Consider the following 22,815-nt stretch of genomic DNA (forward strand, 5'->3'; position numbering starts at 1 on the left):
TTTTATCTGCAGAGAGAGCAGGAGAGGATGGGGCTGCACTCCACCCATGCAGTGCAATTCCAAGCACACATTTCTTGCCTTACATGCTGTTTGTGGCAGGCTGACCTTCCTTTCCTTCCGAGAAGTCAGCTTGCAGCCACAGAGCTAATATCCAAAGCCCTCCCAACTTTCCACAGCTCGGAAGCCTGTGAGCATACAGCCAGGCTGGACTGTCAGCATTGCTGGATTTATTGGTTTGTACTGCTTTGTGTCATGGTGACCTGACTCGAACAGAGATTTGCTTTCAGTTTAGCTCTCTTTTTCCCTTAGAAGATGAAAAGGAAAAAATAACTCTAATATTTTTGGTATTTTTTGGTTTAAAATTTGCTTTTTTTTTTTTTTTTTTTCAATGAATGCTATTAATTTATTAGATTGACATTATTTGCATGCAGGATGGTACTGTAGCTTCTCAGATTCTTGGACAGGAACATGCAGTAAAAGGTGACTGCACAGATATTAATAACTAAGTTAAAATTTATCTGTCTGTTTACCTTAAAGAGAATATAAATAACCCACAGAAAATAGTCTTTAAGTGCTGTTGGAACTATGCAGTAGTTGCATAACTTCAAATACGTGAGCAGTGCTGCTCCCTTGATGATTTTTCTTGCTCACATTTAGGAATTGTTTTCCCTGGGTTGAGCCCACAGTTGAGCTCTGTATGGGGCACTTAAGCATATATAGAGGACATCAGATAGTGGTGAGCTTTCATTTAATTCTAGTATATCCTTTAAACTGGCAACATTTCAATTTCTTGCTGGTGTGGGTGGGCTTATTATAAAAATATCATCACGAGCCTTTTAGTCATAGACCATGTTTTTCTGACCATGAAAACTATGTTACCTTTTCACCTCTATGGGTACAATAGTTCCACCAATTTAAGGTTCAGACATATCAGCGAGGAAGTTCTCACAGTGTCATTTAAATAGTCTCACTCTATTGCATTTTCCCACACTAAATTCAAATACCTACCCAGCCAGTTCATGACTAAAATCTCCTTTTCCTTTGTGGAGGAAAAAAATAAAATAAATCATTGTCAGGAAATCAGAACACTGCATCACTGAGCTTCAAACAAGGGGCTAGACTGAATGAAAAGCAGGTAGGGAGCATAATTATCACCTTTGACATCGCATCAGAAACAACTGGACAGAGAAGTACAGAGACCTTTGTGTTATACAGGTGAGATTTATATGAGCATCACCATAAATTGCTCATTCCAGGGATGTACAGTTCTCTCAGAGGCCTATTTTGCATATGGTGCATGGGAATATAGCAATGCTCTTACACTTCATACCCTGTATTGTTGGGTGATGTCCAGTGTGGACTCTAATCTGCGATATCTCCAGCTGAGAACAATGTTCTCATCACGGTGCTGCCCAAAGAAACTGATTTATTCTGGCAGGCCTGTCTTGGCTATATGGAGCACGAATAGGAGAAGCACCCAACCGTGTGCATGGCAGTATGAATCCACAAAGGCATGGATGTGATCTTACTGAGAGTATTTGAAAAAGAAACACCTGGCCACCTGCAATTAATATGTTCCCAACCATTTCCCCAGATTCCAGCAACATTCCTAAGAGTAAAACATGGATTTTGATGGCCCATGTAGGCATATTCTGTTGTAGACAAAGGACAACACACTTGACAAAAATTTACCACTGTTAAATAGAAAAAACTGTGACATGATGCTGTCAGGACAGGCTCTCAGCTCGCCTATGGGGCAGTGCACACAACGGATGGGAATATCATCTTGTGGGGCTGTCATCACCACACATCAGGCGCTGGTCAGCTGAGGATGTCAAGGCTTTTCATTTGAAAATTTAGGTGTTTTGTGTCCTAAAGCTCAGCTTACAGTGCAGTCACACTGCACTGGCCTGTTAATTTCTTACACATTCACGTAATTTTACACACTCACATCCCCAGTTGCTGTTACAAGCAGGTCCTCGTGATGGCTACAGACAGCTTAGGTTTTACTGGGAGACAGAAACTGCTTCCCTTTCTCAAGCTTCAAAATACAGGTCATGTGTCTATTTGGCTGCCCACAGCCAAAAGGCTGCACAAATCTGATATTAGGAAAAAAAAAAAAAAAGAAAAAGAACTCCAAATATCTGACATTTTGGAAATACTACTTAATGAAGTTTTCCACTTAAAGTACCCTTAAAGCATTCCCTGAAGACAGGCATTAATTTTAAGGAAAACTACATGACAGAGAAAAGCACAAACCAAAGCTGGGCACTCCTGGAATGCATGATCTGTTGAAATTTCTGAATTTCTTATGGTCTAAATCCCAGTTCCCATATTTGTGAAACATTTATTCTCCCCTCCTTCCTGTGCCTTCAACACACCTAATTTTCCCAATGGGTTTCTTGGATGTGTAATACATTAACACTTTGTAGAGTCTTTGTAATCCTTAATGGAAAAAATCTGTAGAAAGACAAATAATCCTTAACTTTGATACATCTTTGGACTGATGTTCATATTTCTCTGTATTTAACATTCAGGATCATGATAGATAAAATTTATGTTTTGCTGCTATTGTTTTTATTTCTGGAAAAATAGACTTGTATAAGATTTCTGTATTTTCCTCTTGAGGAGTTTCATCTCTATATTTGTACAACTGAAATAATAGCTTAGAATATTTTTGCAAAGGTGTTGTCTAGCTCCACTGTGTAATGTCCAATAAACTGGGGATGTGCTTGCTTTGTAGTGGCATGAGAAGTGTTTAACTCTTCAGTAGATGCACAAAAATCCACTAGACTGAGTGGAAGCTAAAGCTGCAGAATGACAGTGCTGTCACTGGACACGGGGCTGCAGCTGCTAGAACCAGGCTGGTGGAGCCACTCGTGCTGCAGTCCTACAGAGCAGCTGCTGGGAGGCAGATTTTGGGGAGAATACTTTGGCTGCTCCAGCTTGGAGACAATACACATTGATTAGTCACTGAGTTCAAACCTGTATGGCTGGGAAAGGGTAGGGTGGGGGGGGCAGAATTGTCTTCCATATTTTTTGCCATTCCAACCCTCTACAAGACAGAACACAATAAACCCTTATTTAATTACTTATTTATATCTTTATTTATTCTTACATGGAAGGTTGTGATTTTAATCAAGACTGAAGCAGTCAAACTGCCAGCCTATGGAAGCATCAAAATAAGTTACAAAGCATTCCTGATCTGCTGGCATAAACACATACAAAGGGAAAGTTTATTAAAAAGCCTGCCCTGCAGTGCAGAAGATCCAAGCACAGCAGCACTAGCAAGAGGTGCTGATGTGGAAGCAGAGGCCGTGGCACTGTGGAAGAGGTGCTGGCACGGTGCTGCTGGTCCAGATCAGCAAGAATACACCTGAGTAGAGGCACCATTAGCACAGCAATCTACACATTGGGCAATCATTAATTTGTAACTATTTAAAAGCCAGGGATTCAGAATAAATTGTCCCCAGACTTTACAGAGGCAGTTCACACCAAGAGCTGGAGCTTTCTGCTGCCAGAATGGTCAGTGCCAGATCTGCTCTCTGAGGTGCAAGATGCAGCACAGAGCAGGATGCATCCATCCACCATCCATCCATCCATCCATCCATCCATCCATCCATCCATCCATCCATCCACCCTGGGATCCTCATTCATGGGGAGAAGAGCCTTTCTTGTTGCTGGTCATTGACCTGGACTGGTGCAACACTTCCTTGGCTGCACCAACAGGGCACATCACCCCTGGCTTTTAAGGAACTGACTCCAGTGCTCAGGTGATCCTTCCCTCATCCTTAACGTGTTCCACATCCCACCCCACTGCCCTGTGACGTGGTGTGCAACAGGCAAGGAGTGGGACCTGCAGCCTGGTGAGGGGCACAGGCAGAACGGCTGGGAAATGCCGGGTGTCCTCCATCAGCAGGAGAGACCACCTCCCTCCTTTCCTGTTCCAAGGAAATACTGGAAAAAAACTGGAGTGCTGGTTTAGATGTCACCCCTTTCTAAGGATGCGCTGCAGTGTTATGTGCCTTCAGAGAAAGATTCGTCATGCCAACAACGCCAATACTCATGGACATCATTTCCACATAATACAGAACATCTTGAAAGTGATGTTGCAGTTTCATTTCTGAATGCCCTCATTCTTGTCAATTGATATCTTGGATGTTACCAGTGCTCCATGTACACATCACGAACAGTTTCACTGCACTGGGACTTACCACACAGATGATTCATTTTCCAAATTAATTTAGTTTTAAGCATTCTATGCTTAAAACATCTGGGGAAGGCATTTAGTCAGTACATAAATACATGAATTTCTTTTAGTCCTGTTAGCAGCTAGCACACAGAAGAACATAATCCTAAAGCCTTTGAGACACTTCAAGGTGTCAAAGTGAAACAATGTGGTCCTACTTAAATATGCATTAAGTGGAGAACATCTGCATTAGTACCTTTATGTAGGCCCCAATTATTTATATACACAATTGCTCAGGATTGAGTGGAATAGCTTTGTGTATACATATCTATAGCCTTGTGTATATCTATATGCATGTATGTATCTCTATATTAATCTCTATATCTATCGATCTATATATATCTGTTCTGTCCCAAATCAGCCTCAATGCATGCCTCTTTTGCTCAAGGATAGTTTGGGGTTTTATTCTTTTCAACAGACATGGTAATAGAAGGGTATAAAGAACAAAATAAGATTACTCATTATTTGACATAGGTAGAAGGTTTTGCTTTAACCTTTAGCAGATAACAGTCCCCCTAAATGAGATGGGATTTTTATTGTGACATCTCAGACTCCATAATGATGCAGATGCTCTCAAGCCTGACTCATTTCTGCCCAGCACAGTGAGCTTCCTCTTAAACATACTAATGAGTAAAGCAATAATCACTGCCTGCTCACAGGGAAGGCAGTGCTGGCATTTTGTGATTATCTAAATGAAAGAAATAAGTGGTGTCAGAGATGCTGTCGTGCGGGAATTCAGATGAAACCATCATTTGCTTTCCTGTGTGTCAGTAATGAAGGTGCTGCAGCACTGGAGAAGGCACCAAGCTGAGCCAAGGCTGAGGTGATGCTCTGAGGAGGTCCAGTGTCCTGGATCACCCCCTGTGAGCTGCACTGGGTTTGGTGTTACCACTGTTTCACAGATGTTCCTGCAGGGAAGGCTGACCTAAATGTGTGCCAGGGAAAGAGCCGTGCTTGTTTCTTCTGCCTTCAGGTGAGGAGCTATTTGTGAGAGATTCACACTAATAACACCATGATAAACACGCTGTCTTGATTTTCCCTCTAATATAAACTATCCAGTCAAGCTAATTAGCTAAAAAGCCACAATATTCACCTGAGTTTCTCATGCTGATGTGCTTACAGATATCATTATTGTGATCATGCTTACATTTGGTTTTCCAGTTCATTTAGGAAATATTTCAAGGCATCATTTGAAAAAAGATGAGGAAAAATATTAGAGCAAGGGTTTGGCAGAGGCAGACTTGGTTCTGTGTTGCTCTGAGGATAAAAATTGTGCTGGTTTGTTTTGTATTGCCTGAACTTCAGGGGGATGGGGAGGGCAGGGAGCAGGGCCCATCTGGAAATGTTACAAATCACAGCTGGAAGACAGTGACACACTCCTGTGGCATTCACTGAAGGTTTCTCAGGGAAGGTCTGGGGAGAAGGACATTGTGCAGAATGGCCATTTTTCCCATCAAAGGCAGGCAGTTTGTCCTAATTACAGAAAAGAAACAGCCCTTCACAGGACCAAACAAAAGCATCCCTCAGCAACAGCAACAGCAGGAAATAACAAACTTAAAACACAATTTAAGATGAGGATTTATGAATGAATATATTTGCATCACAGCTGTCCCACAAAATTTGTTTGCACCTAAATATCTCTGAGGTCTCCCAGGGACCCCCAGTGTGGTTTTTGTCTTTTCTTCTTGTGGATTTTCCCTGCTGAGAGGCATCCTTCTTGTTTTGTGGTAATTCAGGGCTCACAGTTGTCACTGCTTACACAGTCTCTGTTTCCAGCACTGTGTGCTCAGCCTCCCAGCTCAGGTGCACTGAAACCCTAACCCTTGTTACCTCCTTGTGAGGCTCCTGCAAACAGCACGTGCTCTACTCTAGGAACCAGTTGTATCCTGTATGCCAGGTAATTTATTTGGAGGAACACTCCACGGATCAAGCTCAGGTTTCTTATCCCCCTTCTGCCTGGGTTTGGGAATTGTCCTCTGAAAGGCTTCTCATGAGGCTTCCCAGTGTGCAGCTGTCTCAGCTGCTTGTGCACTGTGCCGATGTTTCCCCAGGGCTGCCCTGAGTGTACGGTCATCTCTGGAAAATAGAGACCCCAAATGAGCTTGGCTGGAGCCCATTGCTCCTGCCCCGAGCTCTGCTGTGCTGTGACAAGTTGGGCACCTTCCACACCCCACCCTGCCCCAAGCCCACCCAGGGCTGAGCCCCCACCCTCTCAGCCCTCCCACCTGCTGCCGTAGCCAAAGCACAGCACTGCAAACCTTGTTTTGAAAATACCCCAAATCCAGATGTGCTGCATGTTTCCCTTTGCATGTGTGGGGTTTTTCTTAGGAATACAAAAGCAATGACCACCAACAAAACTAAATCACTGATGTTTTTCATTCAGATGGGACTCTGATCCCTTCTAAGGGCACCCAAGAGCCATTAACAGTAATTTTAAATGAAATACACCCGTGCTGGGTCTAACTAACCAGTTCCTCAATTATACTGGCAGAAAGATGTATTCCAATTACCAAAGTACTTTCAAGTGAATTAAGACTCCTTTCTGTACTGGCTGTGGAGGTCACTCAATGTTCCCATGAATCCCTGCATGTTTACATTAAAAAAGCACACCATGATCTTTGGCAAAGGCACTTGCTCTAGGTTAGTTCAGCTTTTGAGCTTGTTGCCATAAATACAATAGAAAAGAAGCCAAGCATTGCAAAAGAAGCCAAGAATATCTTTCAATACTTTGTTTCTGTATCAGCGATTAATCCAAAGGACATGGGAAAAGTTTTACAAACATGAAATAAAATTTTAAAAGATGAAAGCGCAGATACCTTATTTGCCATGTTTAATAAGCAGTGTTTGTGTTAGAAAGGTTGGTTTTGAAGGAATGCATCATGCCAAACTAATTAGAAAATGTTCTGAACCAGGACCTGAACTGACTTTGCCACCTGCTCAGTTTACACCTGTGCTGTTTCCTTGGATCACTGAAGTTTCTCCTCTTTAGGCAGGAGGCTGTGGCCAGCCTCGCTCATCTCAGCACACATTCTATACCAAAGCAATTCCACACATCACTTTCTCCAGAGCTGACACTGAAGCCTTATCAGTAATAAAGCCAAAAATACTAATTTTTCCAAACACATGAGGATCATTCCCTGTAAGGTGCTTTAATGCAACCAAGTAATGAGATGTGTCTTCATCCTTTCTGGTAAGAAGCAGAGATGTCTCACCCCTTGAGTTTTAAATTAGGTGTTAATGTGGTAATTCAACACAGTTCCGTTGATTCAACAGCAATTAAATCTTTTTACATTTATATGTTCAATGAAATGTCAAAATATAGCATGTCAGACAGAACACAGGTTTCCCAGAAATAATTTAAAAAAAATTGTAGTTATTTCCTGATGTCAAGTAAAATGGGACACTGTGAAAATGAGTATGAGAACTATTTTAGAGCTTAGTCTATACTCCAAAGTAGTGTTCATTCACTCCTGCAGATCAGGGTCTTTAAATCTGAGAAGCCTTCATTCCCGTGGAAAAGACCAGAAAACTCTAACAGAAAACACAACCTTTTTTTTTTTTTTCCAGATTTTTAACATAAAATCAGTAATGAACTGTCATTTTTGATAAACTACCAAAATGCAGATACTCTCCATTTCCTCTTGTGCCCACACAGTGCAGAGCTGGGCACCTGTGGCACATCCAGCTCCTAACACTCCTGCTTTCATGGGCCCCAGCAGGAGTGGAGGGGAATCCAGTCCCAAGAGCTGGTCCCAGAGGAAGCTGTGGCAGTGCTGATACAGGCACAGGCACAGCCCAGCTCTCCAGGCACAAAGAGCAGCAGGGAAGGGCAGGTGCCTCAGGGCATCTGTCCTTGCTCTTCCCTTCTTCCCAAAAGCCCCCGTGGCACCCGGGAGTGTTGCAGGGAGCGATGTGTTGCAGTGCTGCAGGTGACAGCTTCCATTGCTATTGCTCCACACCACACCTCAGGGGCAGTTCTCTACACTTGAAGTCAGGGCACTAAGCTTCAGCTCAGCTCTAACCCCTTGCTGCAGCCCCTCTACTTCTCAGGCTTTTCCAGCTGAACTAATACAGCCAGAAGGGGCTTTGCCAGCTCAACTGCATCCCTTGGTCCCAAGGGGAGCCTTGCCTTCTCCCTGGCCCCACCGTGCCAGGGATACCAGGATCTCAGCAAGGTGCAAGTTTGGTGACTGCAGGCTGCAGGTGATGTTTTGATTCCTGAAAGCAGAGTCCACATCTCTCAAATCTTCAAGCAGAGAGAGGTATGAATTACAGGCTTCACCTCGGAGCAGTTGTTAGAAAGCATCGGAAGGGAAAGACTCTTTTTCCATCTGGTCCATCGTGCTTGGCTTCTCAACAGTCTCATTTTTACTTACAGCCACGGCACTGGTGTTTTGTTCCTGTCTGTCTCTGAAGTGCCCCTGGGCACAGCTGTGGGCACAGTGCCCACACAGAAGGAGGCTGCAGGCAGGAGGCACAGCAGCCTGAGCGTGCCGGGGCAGGAGCTGGCAGCGATGGATGCAGGAGCAGTATCCATCCTCCCTGGTCTCCTGCAGTTTTCTGCACTGACCAAGCCCAAGCACAGTGAACAGGGAAAGAGTTTATCAGCTGGCTGGTTTGATGGAGCCATGATGATGATTGAATGGAGCCACGGAAGGCCCTCCCTTGAGCCCATCCACCTGCTGAATTCCAGAGGCAAAGACCTGATCAGTGAGATTCTGCCAAGCCAGGGCTCTGCTTCTTGCTACCTAACACCCAAAGCTGTCATTTTCTTTTCCTCAAAAGCCACATCTTTGGAGACTTCCACATGATCAGGACAATGTATGACAGACTATTGTCTGGCATTCACATGCCCATCTACATAAAGCATCCTTGGGGCTGAAATGTTACCCTAAAATATGGGTATGGATAGAAGTAGAACCAAAGTGTCATTACTTGGAAAAAAGAAAAAGCTAAACCAGACCCCAAATTTAAAACAAATAAAAATCCAGTCTATGTATAAAGGATTTTTATTTTGAAAAACATTTTTTAAAATTTTTGAAATACAGTGTAAAGTACAACACAGAATTATGTCTGCAAAGTCAGCTTATGCATGTCATGCTAGTTATTTACATGTAGATATATACAGAGTGCAGATAGTTATTGAAACCACACTACAAAATAAACAGAGAGTTCAATAAGATAATTTAGTAGGACTTTATTAAATAGATATAGTTATTGATTGTATATATTTTCCTATTAAAATACCATATAGTATCTAAAGTAACCCTTATAAACTCTAATACCTCCAAAATTGCCATAAATATGATTGAAAATGGAAACTATCCATGTGTCCTGTTCAGCTGTTCTGCCCTTTGCTCCAATAGAAACTCTTGCTGAGACCATGGTGCTATCTTTAGTGCCAGAGCTTTGATGACAATTCCCAATAAAACACTTCCAGAAAGCTCAGAGGCCAAACAGCTTTCAGCTGAGGCGTTCAAGGGTTGGAGCACTGTGCTCTACACTTAAAACAACAAGAATAATCTGATGGCTTATTAAACACTGCCACACACAGGACAATTAAAGAACAGGTATGATCCTCAGCGACTGAATTAGGACACCAAGCACGTTACTAAAACAAAACAAAGCAAACTCACAAAGCCCATGCAAAATCTTAAACAAAAAAAGAAGAGAGCTCCCAATGGGCACAGACACAGCCTGACTGACACTGGACTTAATCAGGAGCAGGAGCTGCACGGGCTGCAGCAGCAGCACCATCTTCAGGGCTCTGTGACCAGCCAGAGAGAGACTAAGGTTGCCTAGGGCTTTGATCTCTGGCCACTGAACAATTCATCCAGGCCTCTCTGCTGATGGAAAGGACAACGCCAAGCTGGATCATAGATTATCACATTAGCAGAATATTCCACCTCCTTTCTAGGGGCTTCTGGCCAGCAAACCTTCAGTATAAATTGCCAAAGGTCTGTCTTTGACTTCACTAGAACTTTGAGAGTTTCCATCAGTGGAGAAGATCCATCCCAGTCTGGAGGATGTGCTCCCCAACTGGGATTTCTCTTCTTGCTGCTCAAGCCAAAATTGCACAACCTTCTGCCTTAGGAAAAGAAATAGCAAGAACAATGTGCTTTTTAGTTTCATTATTTATTCTGATGCAATCTTATTAAGTAGAAAATAGTCCAGGGGAGAAAAGTTACAAAAAAAAAAATCCAATTACAATGATACAGTGCTTTTTTTTGTTGTTGTAATTACTGTTCTGAACTGCAGAATTTTACAGCTTTTCCTCTCCTAACATGTCTTTCCTAAAGGCACATTACAATTCAATCCAATTACAGGCAAAGAATAGAGATTAGCACCAGAAAATATATAAAAGGAAAATAAGTTACTATTACTATCATAGAATAGTGCTGGTCAGCAAATCTGTGCATCTTTCTTTTCCAGAAATAATTGTACAATGAACATTATAGATTAGTTAGGGACATAAATGATAAAGATGGTTTAATTTAACAGTTTTGTTACATAAAACTCTAAATGCCAAAATATGGCAAGGATAGTTTAATACTGAACTCAAAGGAATTACACACAAAAAATGTAATCTTTATCATCATTAACAAAAAAGTGTGAATATATAGAATATTAATATACTTTACATATCTATCATACAATATATCCTTCACACTATTAATTTGATTCATGTTGTGCTGCAACATGTATCAAAAAGTTTAACAAAGAAAAAACATGGCTAATTATATGTTGTGGGTACAGACATTATTTCTACAAGACGAACAAAAACAACAACAATGTATCATCTACCTTTAGTTCTACAGTGATATTTGGAACAAACCTGCTGCATCCTTTTAGGAAGGATAGTAATAATAACAATAATAATAATAATAATAATAATTTTAAAAAGTGTTTAACCTTTGATTGTAGAGTGAGTCTGATTTCCATGAAGAATAGTAAATCACTACTATGAACTAATTTAATTCAGATTGCCTAATTTTCTGGTAAGGCATTGTCTAAATACTCTATCTCCATTTAAATGTTATATGGATTTCTGATTCTTTGCTATTGTCAGAAAAGATTTTTGGTCAGGCCTGAGAGTATCATCATTAGACAAGCTTTGGTGCTGCACCCTACCCCACTTCAGTCTTTGCATCCCTACTTCCTCAGCTTTCTGGTTCACTGCTCAGCTTCTTGTAGAGACAAACTCCCTCCTTAAAGGCAGGGAAGGGCTGGGGCACCCACAACCCAGCAGTGAGACCATACAGAAAGTGCTACTACCCGCTGCAGAGGAGAGTACAAGAAAAACCATACAGTTCCAAAAATGAAAACCCCTACCCCTGGACAGTGAGTGGCTAAGTGTAAGTAAGAATGGGCATAACCTTTTTCAGATTGAAATGCCATTTTGAAGCTAAATGACTTAAAAATTATTTATGGCTAGGTCAGGAAAAGGGCCTGACAAAGCTGCAGAGCATTACAGAGGAAAACACAGATTTGTTTTGGGAGCAGCATGAATGGAATCCAGTTTCTTATGAAGGTCTTCTCCAATCCTAAATTCGGTCTAATGTGAGATGAATGTGTGGGAACACATGAAACACCTCTCCTCCACAGGGATTCCTCCAAGTCTTACTCCAGCCTTCCCCTCAGCCCTCACACGCTCTACTTGCTTAATCTGTAACTGAACTTGGCAGTTTTACAAAATTTTTAATGAACTTGGCATCTTTGACTTCTCTAGCTTGCACTCAGATCAGCTGCTTTCAAAACACAGTACTGGAGAATTGTGAGACACATACAGGGGATGTGAAATTACCTAAGCTTCGGGGTTTTTTTCACACTTATTTTTAAATCAGGCTAGAACAAAGCAAGTAAGAGCAAACATTTTTTACATTTTCTATTTCACAATTCCTCAAGAATTTCACAACAATTAAATTGCCCTTAAGAAGTATGAGGAGTCATCAAAGGATGTTCAATACAGGTTTGCTACTGACCCCATGCAAGAGACAGAAGATGGGATTATTTTCCCCTGATCACTGCATTTTTCTGCCTGTGTGAGATGTGCTGGGCTCCCAGCCTCTGCTCAGAGTTGTCTTCCCTTTCTGCTCCTTTTGGCCTCCAGCAGCACTTTTCCTGGGAAGGTTACCAGAGGCAAACCTTTTGGCAGCCTACAGTTTTTTGATTGTGAAATACAGCAGAAACACAAGCAAAACCATGTTGGTGTTCTCAGAGCAACAGCAGTCTCAGGCATAGCTTAGACTAAGAAAACTTGGCTTGCCTTAAAATGAAGAAAGATTCAACTGGCTGAGGAAAGACACATCTTTCACATCTGCTCTGAGAAAATTAGATGAGCACACACATGTTTGTCTTCACTGCCAGTGCCATCTGGAACAACCCTTCATCACAATTTGGGATTAATAAAACTGTTTAGGGTGAAGAAAGAGTCACTAATGCACAGGATCTGTCCTCAACTGCCTGCAGCCAGTCTTGACTCCCCCTATGAAAAAAACAATTTTTGGAAGGATGTTCTTTGAGCCTCTCTCTTTCTCAGATTATCACTCAATAATTAGTGAGGAGAAAGATCCTGCAGGATTCTGCCACCAGCCTGAAATCCAGCAATTGCTCTGAAGAATTCATGCACTACATATAAGTAAAGAAAGTTCTGATATGCTACTTCGTCTTGGCAATGAATCTTACTTTTCAATTTAAATAAGAAAAAGGCTATGGAAAGAAAAACGCAGCAGGTAAAAAATTACTGATGTTTTTCGCCCCAACAGCAGTTCTTCCTTAAACTTTCTTCTAGCAGTGTACAACTTAGAAATCAACAGATGATTTATATGTTGATTTCTGCTACTGAAGAAAGAACTGAGCTTTGAGAGATCAATGAAACTAAGCCTAGATAGTTCTATGAGCTAGTGAATTCTTTTGGAAGCACTGGTGCAGAAGAAATACTAGGATGGAGGTTAAATGTCTTGGTTTTCAATCAGGAATGATAAGTAGCCAAGCAAGCAGTGAATGTTTTCCCTCAAGGTGTGTAAGAAAACTGCTCAGATTGAGAAAGCTACTTATGGTTTCTGGGGTTTTCTTTGACTTGGTTTATTTATTCATTTATTTTTCCTTTTCAGTCCTACCAGGAGCAATCAATAGGGCTTTTCAACACCTTTGAAAAGTAAGGATTTTTTATTCTGTGGAAGGAGAGAATCTTTGTCAAATATTTTAGCAAAAGTCAGAAGAAATAACACTAAGTAGTTTTATTGCTACATGGAGCTTTTAGCATTCATAGCTTATAAAGTTGGCTACTTCACAGGTCATTTGTCTTACTTGCAATGGGAAAAGAATGAGTTACATTTTATCTCAGGTTTCAAAACATACTGCTGTTTTTCACTGCCCACTTCACATGACTAGCAATCAGTCCAGATTCAGAATCTCCTTGTTTTCTACAGATGTTCTGGGACACAGAGAGAATACCTTCCAGATGATGGTTATCATAGAAATCAAAGTTGTTAATATTATCTGTGCTGATACAGAAAGCAGGAAAGAAATCGACTAAGTATTTGAATGAAATATTCATTAAACATGTCACATTTTGAATGAGCATTCACTGTGCAGGCAGTGTATAAACTGATATTATCAGCTGTATAAATTCTATACCATACTGTAACTCAATGACTAACAGAAGTCCCAACTTCTGACTTACAGTAATTTCTTATGTGAAATGATTAGGATCAATTTTAGAATCAAGTTTTCTAAGGGAGAATTTAGATCACAATAGAAGTAGTACTTACATTATGAAAAAGTCCATGATTTTCCATATTAAAAACCATAGATTACAAGAAATGTCATAGAGTGCACTGCCTCTAAATTTCACATTTCTGTGAACAACATCCTTGGACCTGAAAGTCTGCAGCTAAAAAGCAATTTTTAAAATTATTTTATTGCTCTAGTGTTCCTACCCATAAAAGAAGAACAGAACAACCTTTTGCAAACAATGGAAGTTATTTAAACAGAGTACCGTCCTCAGCACAGAAACTGTTAACTGTTTCATCACATTCTGTTCCGTTGGCAGGGAGCTCTGTAACCTGCAGCTGCAGCATCTGAAGGAAATCTACCACTCAGCTAAGGGGCTGATCCCATATCTGTGTCAGATAAAAATCATAGTGCTTATTATTTGTTACCATGGATACCATGAAGATATTGCTGTCCACTAAAGAGTACTAGAGGAAGACAACATAATTCTCAGGAACTAGTCCTGTTTTGCCTTCATAAGTTGCCTTTAACCAGCCTGGTTCCACTGATGGATACACTGCAAAAAAACATATACACAATTTTTAACACTGTTAAAAATCCCATACATGCTACATATATTTACTGACATGGTATTTATTCAAGAGCAATTGAAAAATCAGGGCAAAACTTGAGAGCTAAAAAGGGAATTATGCCCCCATTTTGTGATATGGTTCAGTTTTTTTATAGGTTCTTTTTTAATATATAAGGCAACGTAGAACAAATCTTACCATTGGAAAATATTGCCCCCTGTGGGAAAGACAGCTCATGACTATGCTCAGCCTTACAGGAATACATGGCTTTTGCTTGTCTGAAAGAAAAAAATACAGGTTTGCAATAAATGAGATAACAAGGAAAAATGTATAAAGGAAATTAAAACCTGTGAAGTGTAGAAATAAGCAGATGTACAAATGCTATATGATAATGACTGGTCACACAGCAGTTAAGAGGAGTAGAATTATAGTAGATAACTTCAAGCTTGCTGGAGTTAACAAGCATGTTCTTGCAGAAAAGAGCTATCTATCTCACTTAGATGTTTAAACAGGAATGTAACTTGGAACTTTTAGAACAAAATTGTCATTCAAATAAGTACTGAAATGAGCACACTTTTTTAAGCAAGCCATGGATTGCCTGGAGACAAATTCAAAAGTGATAATCAAGTCATTAAAGGTCTAAAAACTTGACCTGTGAGAAACTATTTTTAATAGGTCTACAGAGGAAAATAATACTTAGAAAGTAAACTTGGGACAAAAAGGAGTAATGATTCTGTCCCAGAAAAGGAGGACAGGAAAGTCACCTCTGGGGGTCTGGCACTATGATTCCGCAAAGTACAAAATGAGGGTTTGAACATGAAGATTGAAATTAGGAGTTCTCTTTAGATTCCTGTGCTTCACCTAATACCTTGACATTAACTTATACACTCAGAACAATTTTCCATGAGCCAACAATTTTTCTGAATTTCTTTAAACCCACACTACACTAAGTGAAGATGAACTTGTTGATTATTTCACCTTTGTGTGATATGATAGGGAATTGCCAACTGAGGTTTCCTTCTAGCCAGGATTTATCTCAGTGACCCAATATGTGACCTGTGGCAAAGTTTAAAATTTTCTGCATACTTTCTGCATACACATAGAGTGTGTTGATCCAAGTGGCATGTAATCTATCATGTCTTTCTCCCAAAATAGTGAGATAAAAGAGTTGCATGATAGATTAATTAACAGTGCCACATCATAAGCATTATCATTTGAACCTTTAAAAGGGTATGAGAGTGGATGGACATATTCTGAAGTTTTTATGTGAGAGCTTTCCAGAGATTATTTGTCCCTTTGAATAAAAAACTTTGCTGTTGATTCTCTGACTTATGACATGACTAAATGGCATATTTTGCCTTCATCTTAAGAGAACTAATAGCTCCTCAAGGGTTACATTCTCAGGATGACATTTTCATAGGAGATCAGGAATTTTGAATTGTACAATATCCAAGGGGCAGTTTATTTTCAGGGAAGCATTTCTGATTTTTAGTACTGTCATCCTGGTTACATCCCATCAGCTAAATAAAACAAGATGAGCACTGGATCCCTTTTGTTCATTTTGCTTAAATGTAAGCTTGCTCTCTGGCTGATGTAGAGTGCTCTGAGTAGAGTTTTCCCAACAGAAATCCTTGGTGCCCCCTGTTGTGAAGAATTTGCCATCCACACTTGACAAGACGTGTCTTGATTCATTACTCTATATAATCTGTAGAAGTTTATACATAATAATCTACATAATGTATCTACAGAGGGAGTTGAGATAACTTTACCAAAGGTTACACATAAACTAAAATTATTTAACCTTCTTTTTCTTCAAAGCCTGCAGAGAGCACTACAAATCTTCAAATTATCCTGACCCAAATCAGTAACACTATGACAAAATAGTCTGTTGGGATGGGCTGACCCTGGCATGACTCCTTGTTATGCAAACCCAATGCATCTGTGTGGCATAATCATGGATTTTACACATATAAAACAGCAGAGTAACTGTTAAAGATTGCTGTAGTTGTAATGAACACAAAGTAGTAGGTAATGAATTTACTAAATCACAGGGATTATTTCAAATCTGAATAATTTGACTGTCAAGCCAGGTGGCCATCTTAATAATGGGACACCTGAGTAATACTGTGACAAAAGACATTTAAGGCAATATTTAAATGTCAGGCAGAATTTCTTAAGTAATTCTTGAAATATGACATGTTGTTTTTATTGCCCTTAGAAAAAGTTAAGAAATTAATACAATTTTCTCCTCTATTCTCTAATGTCTAATAAGCTATTCTGTTTTCAACCTCCAATTTTATCTGATCCAAGGATGTTTACCTTAAAAATAAAAAAAAGACAAGAAAACATAGACTGTATATTAGAATTATACAATCACAGAATTTTTAAGGTTGGAAAACACCTCTAAAATCATCTCCTATGGCAAGAGAAAGGTTCTCAGCACTTGACATTTATACAGATAGAGAAACACATGAAGTCAGTTTCTCAAAAGCTAATGAATGATAGGATTCTTCACACTACCTTGCTCCTGAGGCAGTGCAATTACACCCTGAAGTTATCTACAAATCATCTGTGATGGAATAATGAGTGACAGATTTAAGAATATTTACTCATAATTCTGGAACAATGTTCAAGCACCTGGTTATTGCTTCCACACTTGATTTGATTATTTAGGTTTTCATATTTGTTATTACTCACTTCAACCCTATCTATCTGGAGGCACTGCTCATGAAATGAGCTTGCAGGTTCTTGAGCATTTTGTTTGTGATTACAAAAATGGACATTGTTACAATGCTGTTCTGCCTAGAAACAAGGCTGTTAAAAAGCACGTGACAACATCACCATCATCTATTACAGTTCTTGTAAGATGATGCTAATAACCTGAGAGGAGTGTGATTCATGTTGTTTAGGGCAGAGGAAAAAAAAAGCAAATTCAGAAAATGTTACCCACATTTCCTAGAAGTTCCTTCTTTCCATGACCTTATTGGGTAGATTCCAGATGAGAAAAATGCATTTTCCATTTCCTTACTTCCTATTACGGTTGTTTTGAGCCCAAAATGATAAATACACTAGCAGTGAAAGGATCAGTACTCATCAGATCATAAATTCTTTTGCTTGACTACGCACAGTCAACAATACCTGAGGCTCTAATAATAATAATAATAGTAATAATAACTGTGTGGAAAGATAAACAAGCTTTAAAATTATGCTCCTGTCCTAATGACTTTTCAGTATAGCGAGACAAAACCAGAACAGGAATGAATGAGGAAAAACTTATGAATCTCTCTCAGATGACTCACCGGTTAATATTATCTTACAGGAAGAAGAAAGGTTTATAGAGCCCTGGAGATGGAAGAATCAAAACCAAGCCTGAGTAAAACACACTGGTCTGGTCTGAGCAAAGCATTTCAGGTGGTTTAGGATGCAAAATATAGCATGAAAATAAAAACAGAAGAATGACTGGAAAAGAATATTTAATCCTATGTTTGGGAAGGGAGCATGGGTCTAGAGGGCTTCAAAACATCAGTCTGCTCCTACTGAAGTCCCAGACTGGCACATAGAGATCCTGCTGAAAGGTTGAGCCTTTTGCTGTCACCTACTCCTTCCCATTTTTCTAATGAAAATTCTTCTTCTAATGCAGTTTCTCACTTCAGGAGACTCGACTTTCTGTGTACCTCTAAATCAAACTCAAGAATATGTAGAGTCAGGGATTATGTGTTGGTGCATTTCTGTACAGAAGCTGAAATAAACAGACCTCAGGCCTGACTGACTTATCTAACTTCAGCATTTGTGAAAATAGGAAAAAAGCTCCTTCACCTCTTTCCAGTGCATACTAGACTAGTGACAGAGACCGGTTTCACTGTACACAGTAGTTTAATACCACAGTAAAGGAGACTGATGAATAATAAACTTCAAATCAGGAAATAGGAAGACAGAAGTCAAAGTAACTCTGGAACTGGAAAAAGAGAGCACAGGCTGGACAGGGCATCAGATTTTGGTCTTCCTTGTCCAATCGTAACACATGTACTGTGGTCTCATGTCTTTCTGACTAGAAAAACCTTTTAGTGTTACAGGAGCATATACTCATATATACAAGGAGAGGAAACAGGTCAAATAATGCATTAAAAAAGAGGACACACAACTCATTAGAGACCTGCTGCACCATACAAAGTCAGAAAGCAGGGTTGCAAACACTGCATATAAGAAGGAACTAAGTAGGAGCAGACCACTGTGGCAGTAAAATATCAAGTGCAGCAGTATCCGCTGTAATACAGAAAACAATGTGAGACTGCAAAACCATACAGGTATTTTTGATCACCATCTGTGCAAAAGACCACAGCAGGCAACAGGAGCTTCAAGCAGGGATGAAGTTACTTACATTCTATATTGCATAGGTAAGCAGTAGCTTAAAGTTTATCTTAGCAGGGTAAATTATCCATGCAGAGAGTCCAACACTCTCTTGACTTGAGTATTTCTGGTACCAAACCAGGCAGCTTAAAAATAGTTTCTCTGCCTTACACTTGGCCCTGCATATATTAACTGGTTAGGAGTTATGAACACGGGAGGCCTTTTTACTGCATGACCAAGTTGTAATTACCATGATTTCTACATACTTCAGAGCCAAAAAAACCCCCAAAACAACAAAGGCTATTCTACAGTTTTAAATCAGCCATCATGTTCATAAAATGCAGCTAAATAATGGCTGGTTCTGAATTGCAAAATCATACTCAGACTTAAGCAGCACTATAAGAACAGTTGAGCTACTTCTGATTTCTTCCTCATTCTGCCTCCTAACATCTCATTTTCCATTCTCCTTGCTCCTATTGCTCTTCTGCCTTCTTATGAAGCCTGAAGTAGAGGAGCTATTCAGCCTTTCAGTGCTTTCAGCTTTGTTATCCCCTCTCCACATCCATTACCAAACTGCTACTTTTTCCTTTGTCAGATTTTTGCTTCTTACATGCTTTTTATATACAGATACAGGTGGCACAGGCTCTGAAGGAACAACAGGGGAGAGTTTGAAAGAAGGAAGTAATACAGAATAAGAAAAGGAACAGTGTTGAAGATGAAATGATTCAGGACTGGTGAAGCAGTCATTGCTTTCAACTTAGGGCACTGCTTAAGAACATTCCAGACCCTTCATTTATACTTTTCTTCCTTAAATTATTGCCCTGATCTTCTCACACCCCTTTCCTCCCCTGCCACCATCCTTTTTGTTCATCTCACAGTTCACAGTACTACACAAAACAAGAGCCTTGATTCCTGAAAGCTGCTTCTCTCAAAAATCAGTAGGCCTTTGCAGAAGAGCTTTTTCTTTCCTCCCCTGCTAGATCTGCCAGAGAGGATGGACATTCCATGGCCACACATTTCAGCATGTTGGCATCTTCCTTTACATCCGTGCTGCTTTAGGCTACTACTTCTGGATTCATGGATTGACATCTTTTTTTCATTGCTCAACAGCTCTGGTAAGTTGTGGGTTTATCAGTGAGTAAAGCAGTGATCTGCTCTAAATCTCTGTTCTGTCTCAAAGAATTTTAAAGGTTCGGACAGTGAGAATAGAGACAGATGTTTTCATGCATTTATTTACTTATCTGCTTTGTCTATTAATTGTAAGGGAAGTAGTTATGTACAGAAGATATTGCTTCCTAGACAAACACTTACTGGAACATTCTAAATTCATTTAATATAAAAATGAATCAAATTAATGAAATAAATGCAAACAATTGTGAAAAAAAATGCCAATACTTTCTGCTGCACACTGTCAAGAAGAAAGGTCAACAGTTTCTCCAGACAGACACCAAGGCATGGAAGGTGTGATGGTAAAGACAGAAATCTTGATCAAGATAATCTTGAACTTTCTGAAGTAGATGTTAGTCCAGACCTGACTATATGAGCAATTTACTGTAAACCAGCAGGTTTGCTACTCTGCTGAAGCCATTCCATCCAAAAGCTGTATGGAGAAAATACAGCACCCTCATCATAATTTCAATACTGGTAATTTTCTCTTGTATCTGTGTCCTTAAGCAGACAGCTGACCTGAATCTCTCTCACTATTCCCCCAGATGAGAGACTAACCAGACTGGCTGCTATTCTCTGTGAAATTTACCTTTCTTTTGAAGAAAGGATGAGCTTAGTAATCAAAAAAATTCCACATGCCACATGATGCTGTCCAAAAGACACAGAACAAAGCTTCAACTCTTCTTTTCAGCCTCTGAAGCCAGCAAAACAGAAAGGATTTTACAGAATGTCAAACAGTTTGTAGCACTTACCGTCCTGAAGAAACTTGTTTAAGTGAACCAGCACTTTCGAACAACTGCGCTCTAGCAGCCACTCTGAAAATAAATGCAAAGCCTTGCTTTATACTACACACACTAGTTTCACTTCTAATCATCTAAACACATGGACAGCTTTGAATGTTTTTTTTTTTTTTAATTATTCACTTACATCCCTATTTACCAGACTTTTTAAGGATGTAATCTAACTGGGGCAACAGACTTCCACATGCTCCAGTGCCATGCTGAGTTACCAATGGAAACCTCAACATCTTGTGCTAAAACTGTATTCATGGATGGCCAATAGATATATTGGAAATGCTTTCACTGAAAATCTTTCACTATTATGCTGGAACTCTGAGCTGTGCAGAATTCTCTGTTTAAGTAAGACACGTGAATCTGTGAAATGACTACAGTGATCCCTTCCAGATACAAAGTGGAGAGATTGAATATCCTGCAGTATTTGAAAAACTTCTTGATGCTCTGCAGATCTGGAAATACTTGTTCATGGGGACACAGATATTCTGGGTCAAAGTCAAATCAGGAGAGATCTTCTGACTTTTCAGTCTTCTGAAAGCACTGAGAAACATTATTAACCCAAATCTCAATCACAAGGCTAAATCATAATCTCTATTGCTTAGAACTACCTTCCTTTCAGCATTAAAGAAATAAAACTAAACAAAAACCAAACCAAACCAAACCCCAGCTGTTAAAAATCAACTATTTATCATGCAGCAACTGAAGACACTTCAGAGCTGAAGGCTGGTTTTGTTTTCTTTTTCCTTTCTCCAATTTTTGACTTCACAAATAAAATCTGATTATTTTTCCGAGATAACAACATAGACATAGCTGTCTATGTCCGTGTAATCATAGTAAATAGCATTTCTCCTCCTTGAAATATTAAATTCCAGAAGAACCAGAGATAACAATACTATAATTTTCCTAGGAAATATTTCTACCTCGCCTCCAGTCTCATAAAGTCAATGGTAGTCTTTCAATTGACTTAAACAGACTTCGTGCCATCTCCTTTGTTTACATTTTTAACAAAACTAGATAAATAATTAATAAATACAGAAATATTAAAATCAAGTATTCATGCTTACTTTTTCAATTACTTATGAACGTTTCTGGAATCACTTTATAATAGGCAATACCGTAACAACACAAATCTCCAAAGGGCCTTAATGACTTACACAGATCCTGGTCTTTGATAGCCATTACTGGATGCCGTATCTAATCTTAATCTCCTGCACATTTTGGGAGGCAAATCAGGGTTTGGTGGAGCCTTTAGTGTATCTTTGGTATCTGTTGAAGATAAGCTCTGTACAGATCCACTGCAGCTTTTGTTACCTAAAGAAAACATCAAATTACAGGGAACATTAAAGCTGATTTGAAGTTGTTACAAAACATGTATAACTGCGCAAAGCAAAGGTTGTGCTGTTGTTGTTGAGGGATTTTTTTCTTTTTTTTAGGAGTCAAAATAGGTAGAGAAACTATCTACTAAGAGCAAGAAGAAACCATCTTTCAGACAAAAAGCCAGGAGGAAAGAATCAACAGAAAAATGAGAAAATGACACTAAAACTGAGAAGGCTAAAAAATTACGTTGCAATTACACGGCTAGATAGTACAATCATGAAAAAGTGACAACAAAAGCATTTATAAAGCAGCACTTTGCATAAAATTGAAAAAAAAAAATCATCGGGAAATGGTTCCCAGGAAGTCCACTGATCAAAATAGTGTGAAATCAGACCACAATAATTTGTTTGAATTAACATTTTGATATCCACAAAAGCTTCATGCAGTTTAAAAAATATACTGAGGAACAAATGACCATGATTTGCCTTAAACAATTGCCACTGTAAATTGATAAAACAAATCTATATGTGTACAGACTGTATAGCACACAAAAGAAGTCCTTTTAATGAATGCAAGCCATGTCCACATGTGTCTTTTCAGGTGAAATATCATTAGATTGCTGCCCTGTTTCCATGGA

The 22,815-nt window shown here is 39.5% G+C and overlaps 1 protein-coding gene across 1 annotated transcript in view; it reads right to left on the reverse strand.

Moving 5' to 3' along the window:
- Positions 1-9,317: 9,317 nt before the first annotated feature.
- Positions 9,318-22,815, reverse strand: part of ARHGAP42 (Rho GTPase activating protein 42) — a 143,074-nt gene continuing 129,576 nt past the window's right edge. Inside the window, exons 21-24 of the mRNA XM_041487372.1 lie at positions 22,016-22,172; positions 20,820-20,882; positions 14,752-14,831; positions 9,318-14,540 (exon numbers count right to left, since the gene is read on the reverse strand). Of these exons, the coding sequence (XP_041343306.1) occupies positions 14,452-14,540; positions 14,752-14,831; positions 20,820-20,882; positions 22,016-22,172 (389 nt within the window). The 3' untranslated portion in view covers positions 9,318-14,451. The remainder of the gene's footprint in view (positions 14,541-14,751; positions 14,832-20,819; positions 20,883-22,015; positions 22,173-22,815) is intronic.

Source organism: Pyrgilauda ruficollis, unplaced genomic scaffold (genome assembly GCF_017590135.1).
Source record: "Pyrgilauda ruficollis isolate IOZ18807 unplaced genomic scaffold, ASM1759013v1 scaffold8, whole genome shotgun sequence".
NCBI classification, from domain to species: domain Eukaryota; kingdom Metazoa; phylum Chordata; class Aves; order Passeriformes; family Passeridae; genus Pyrgilauda; species Pyrgilauda ruficollis.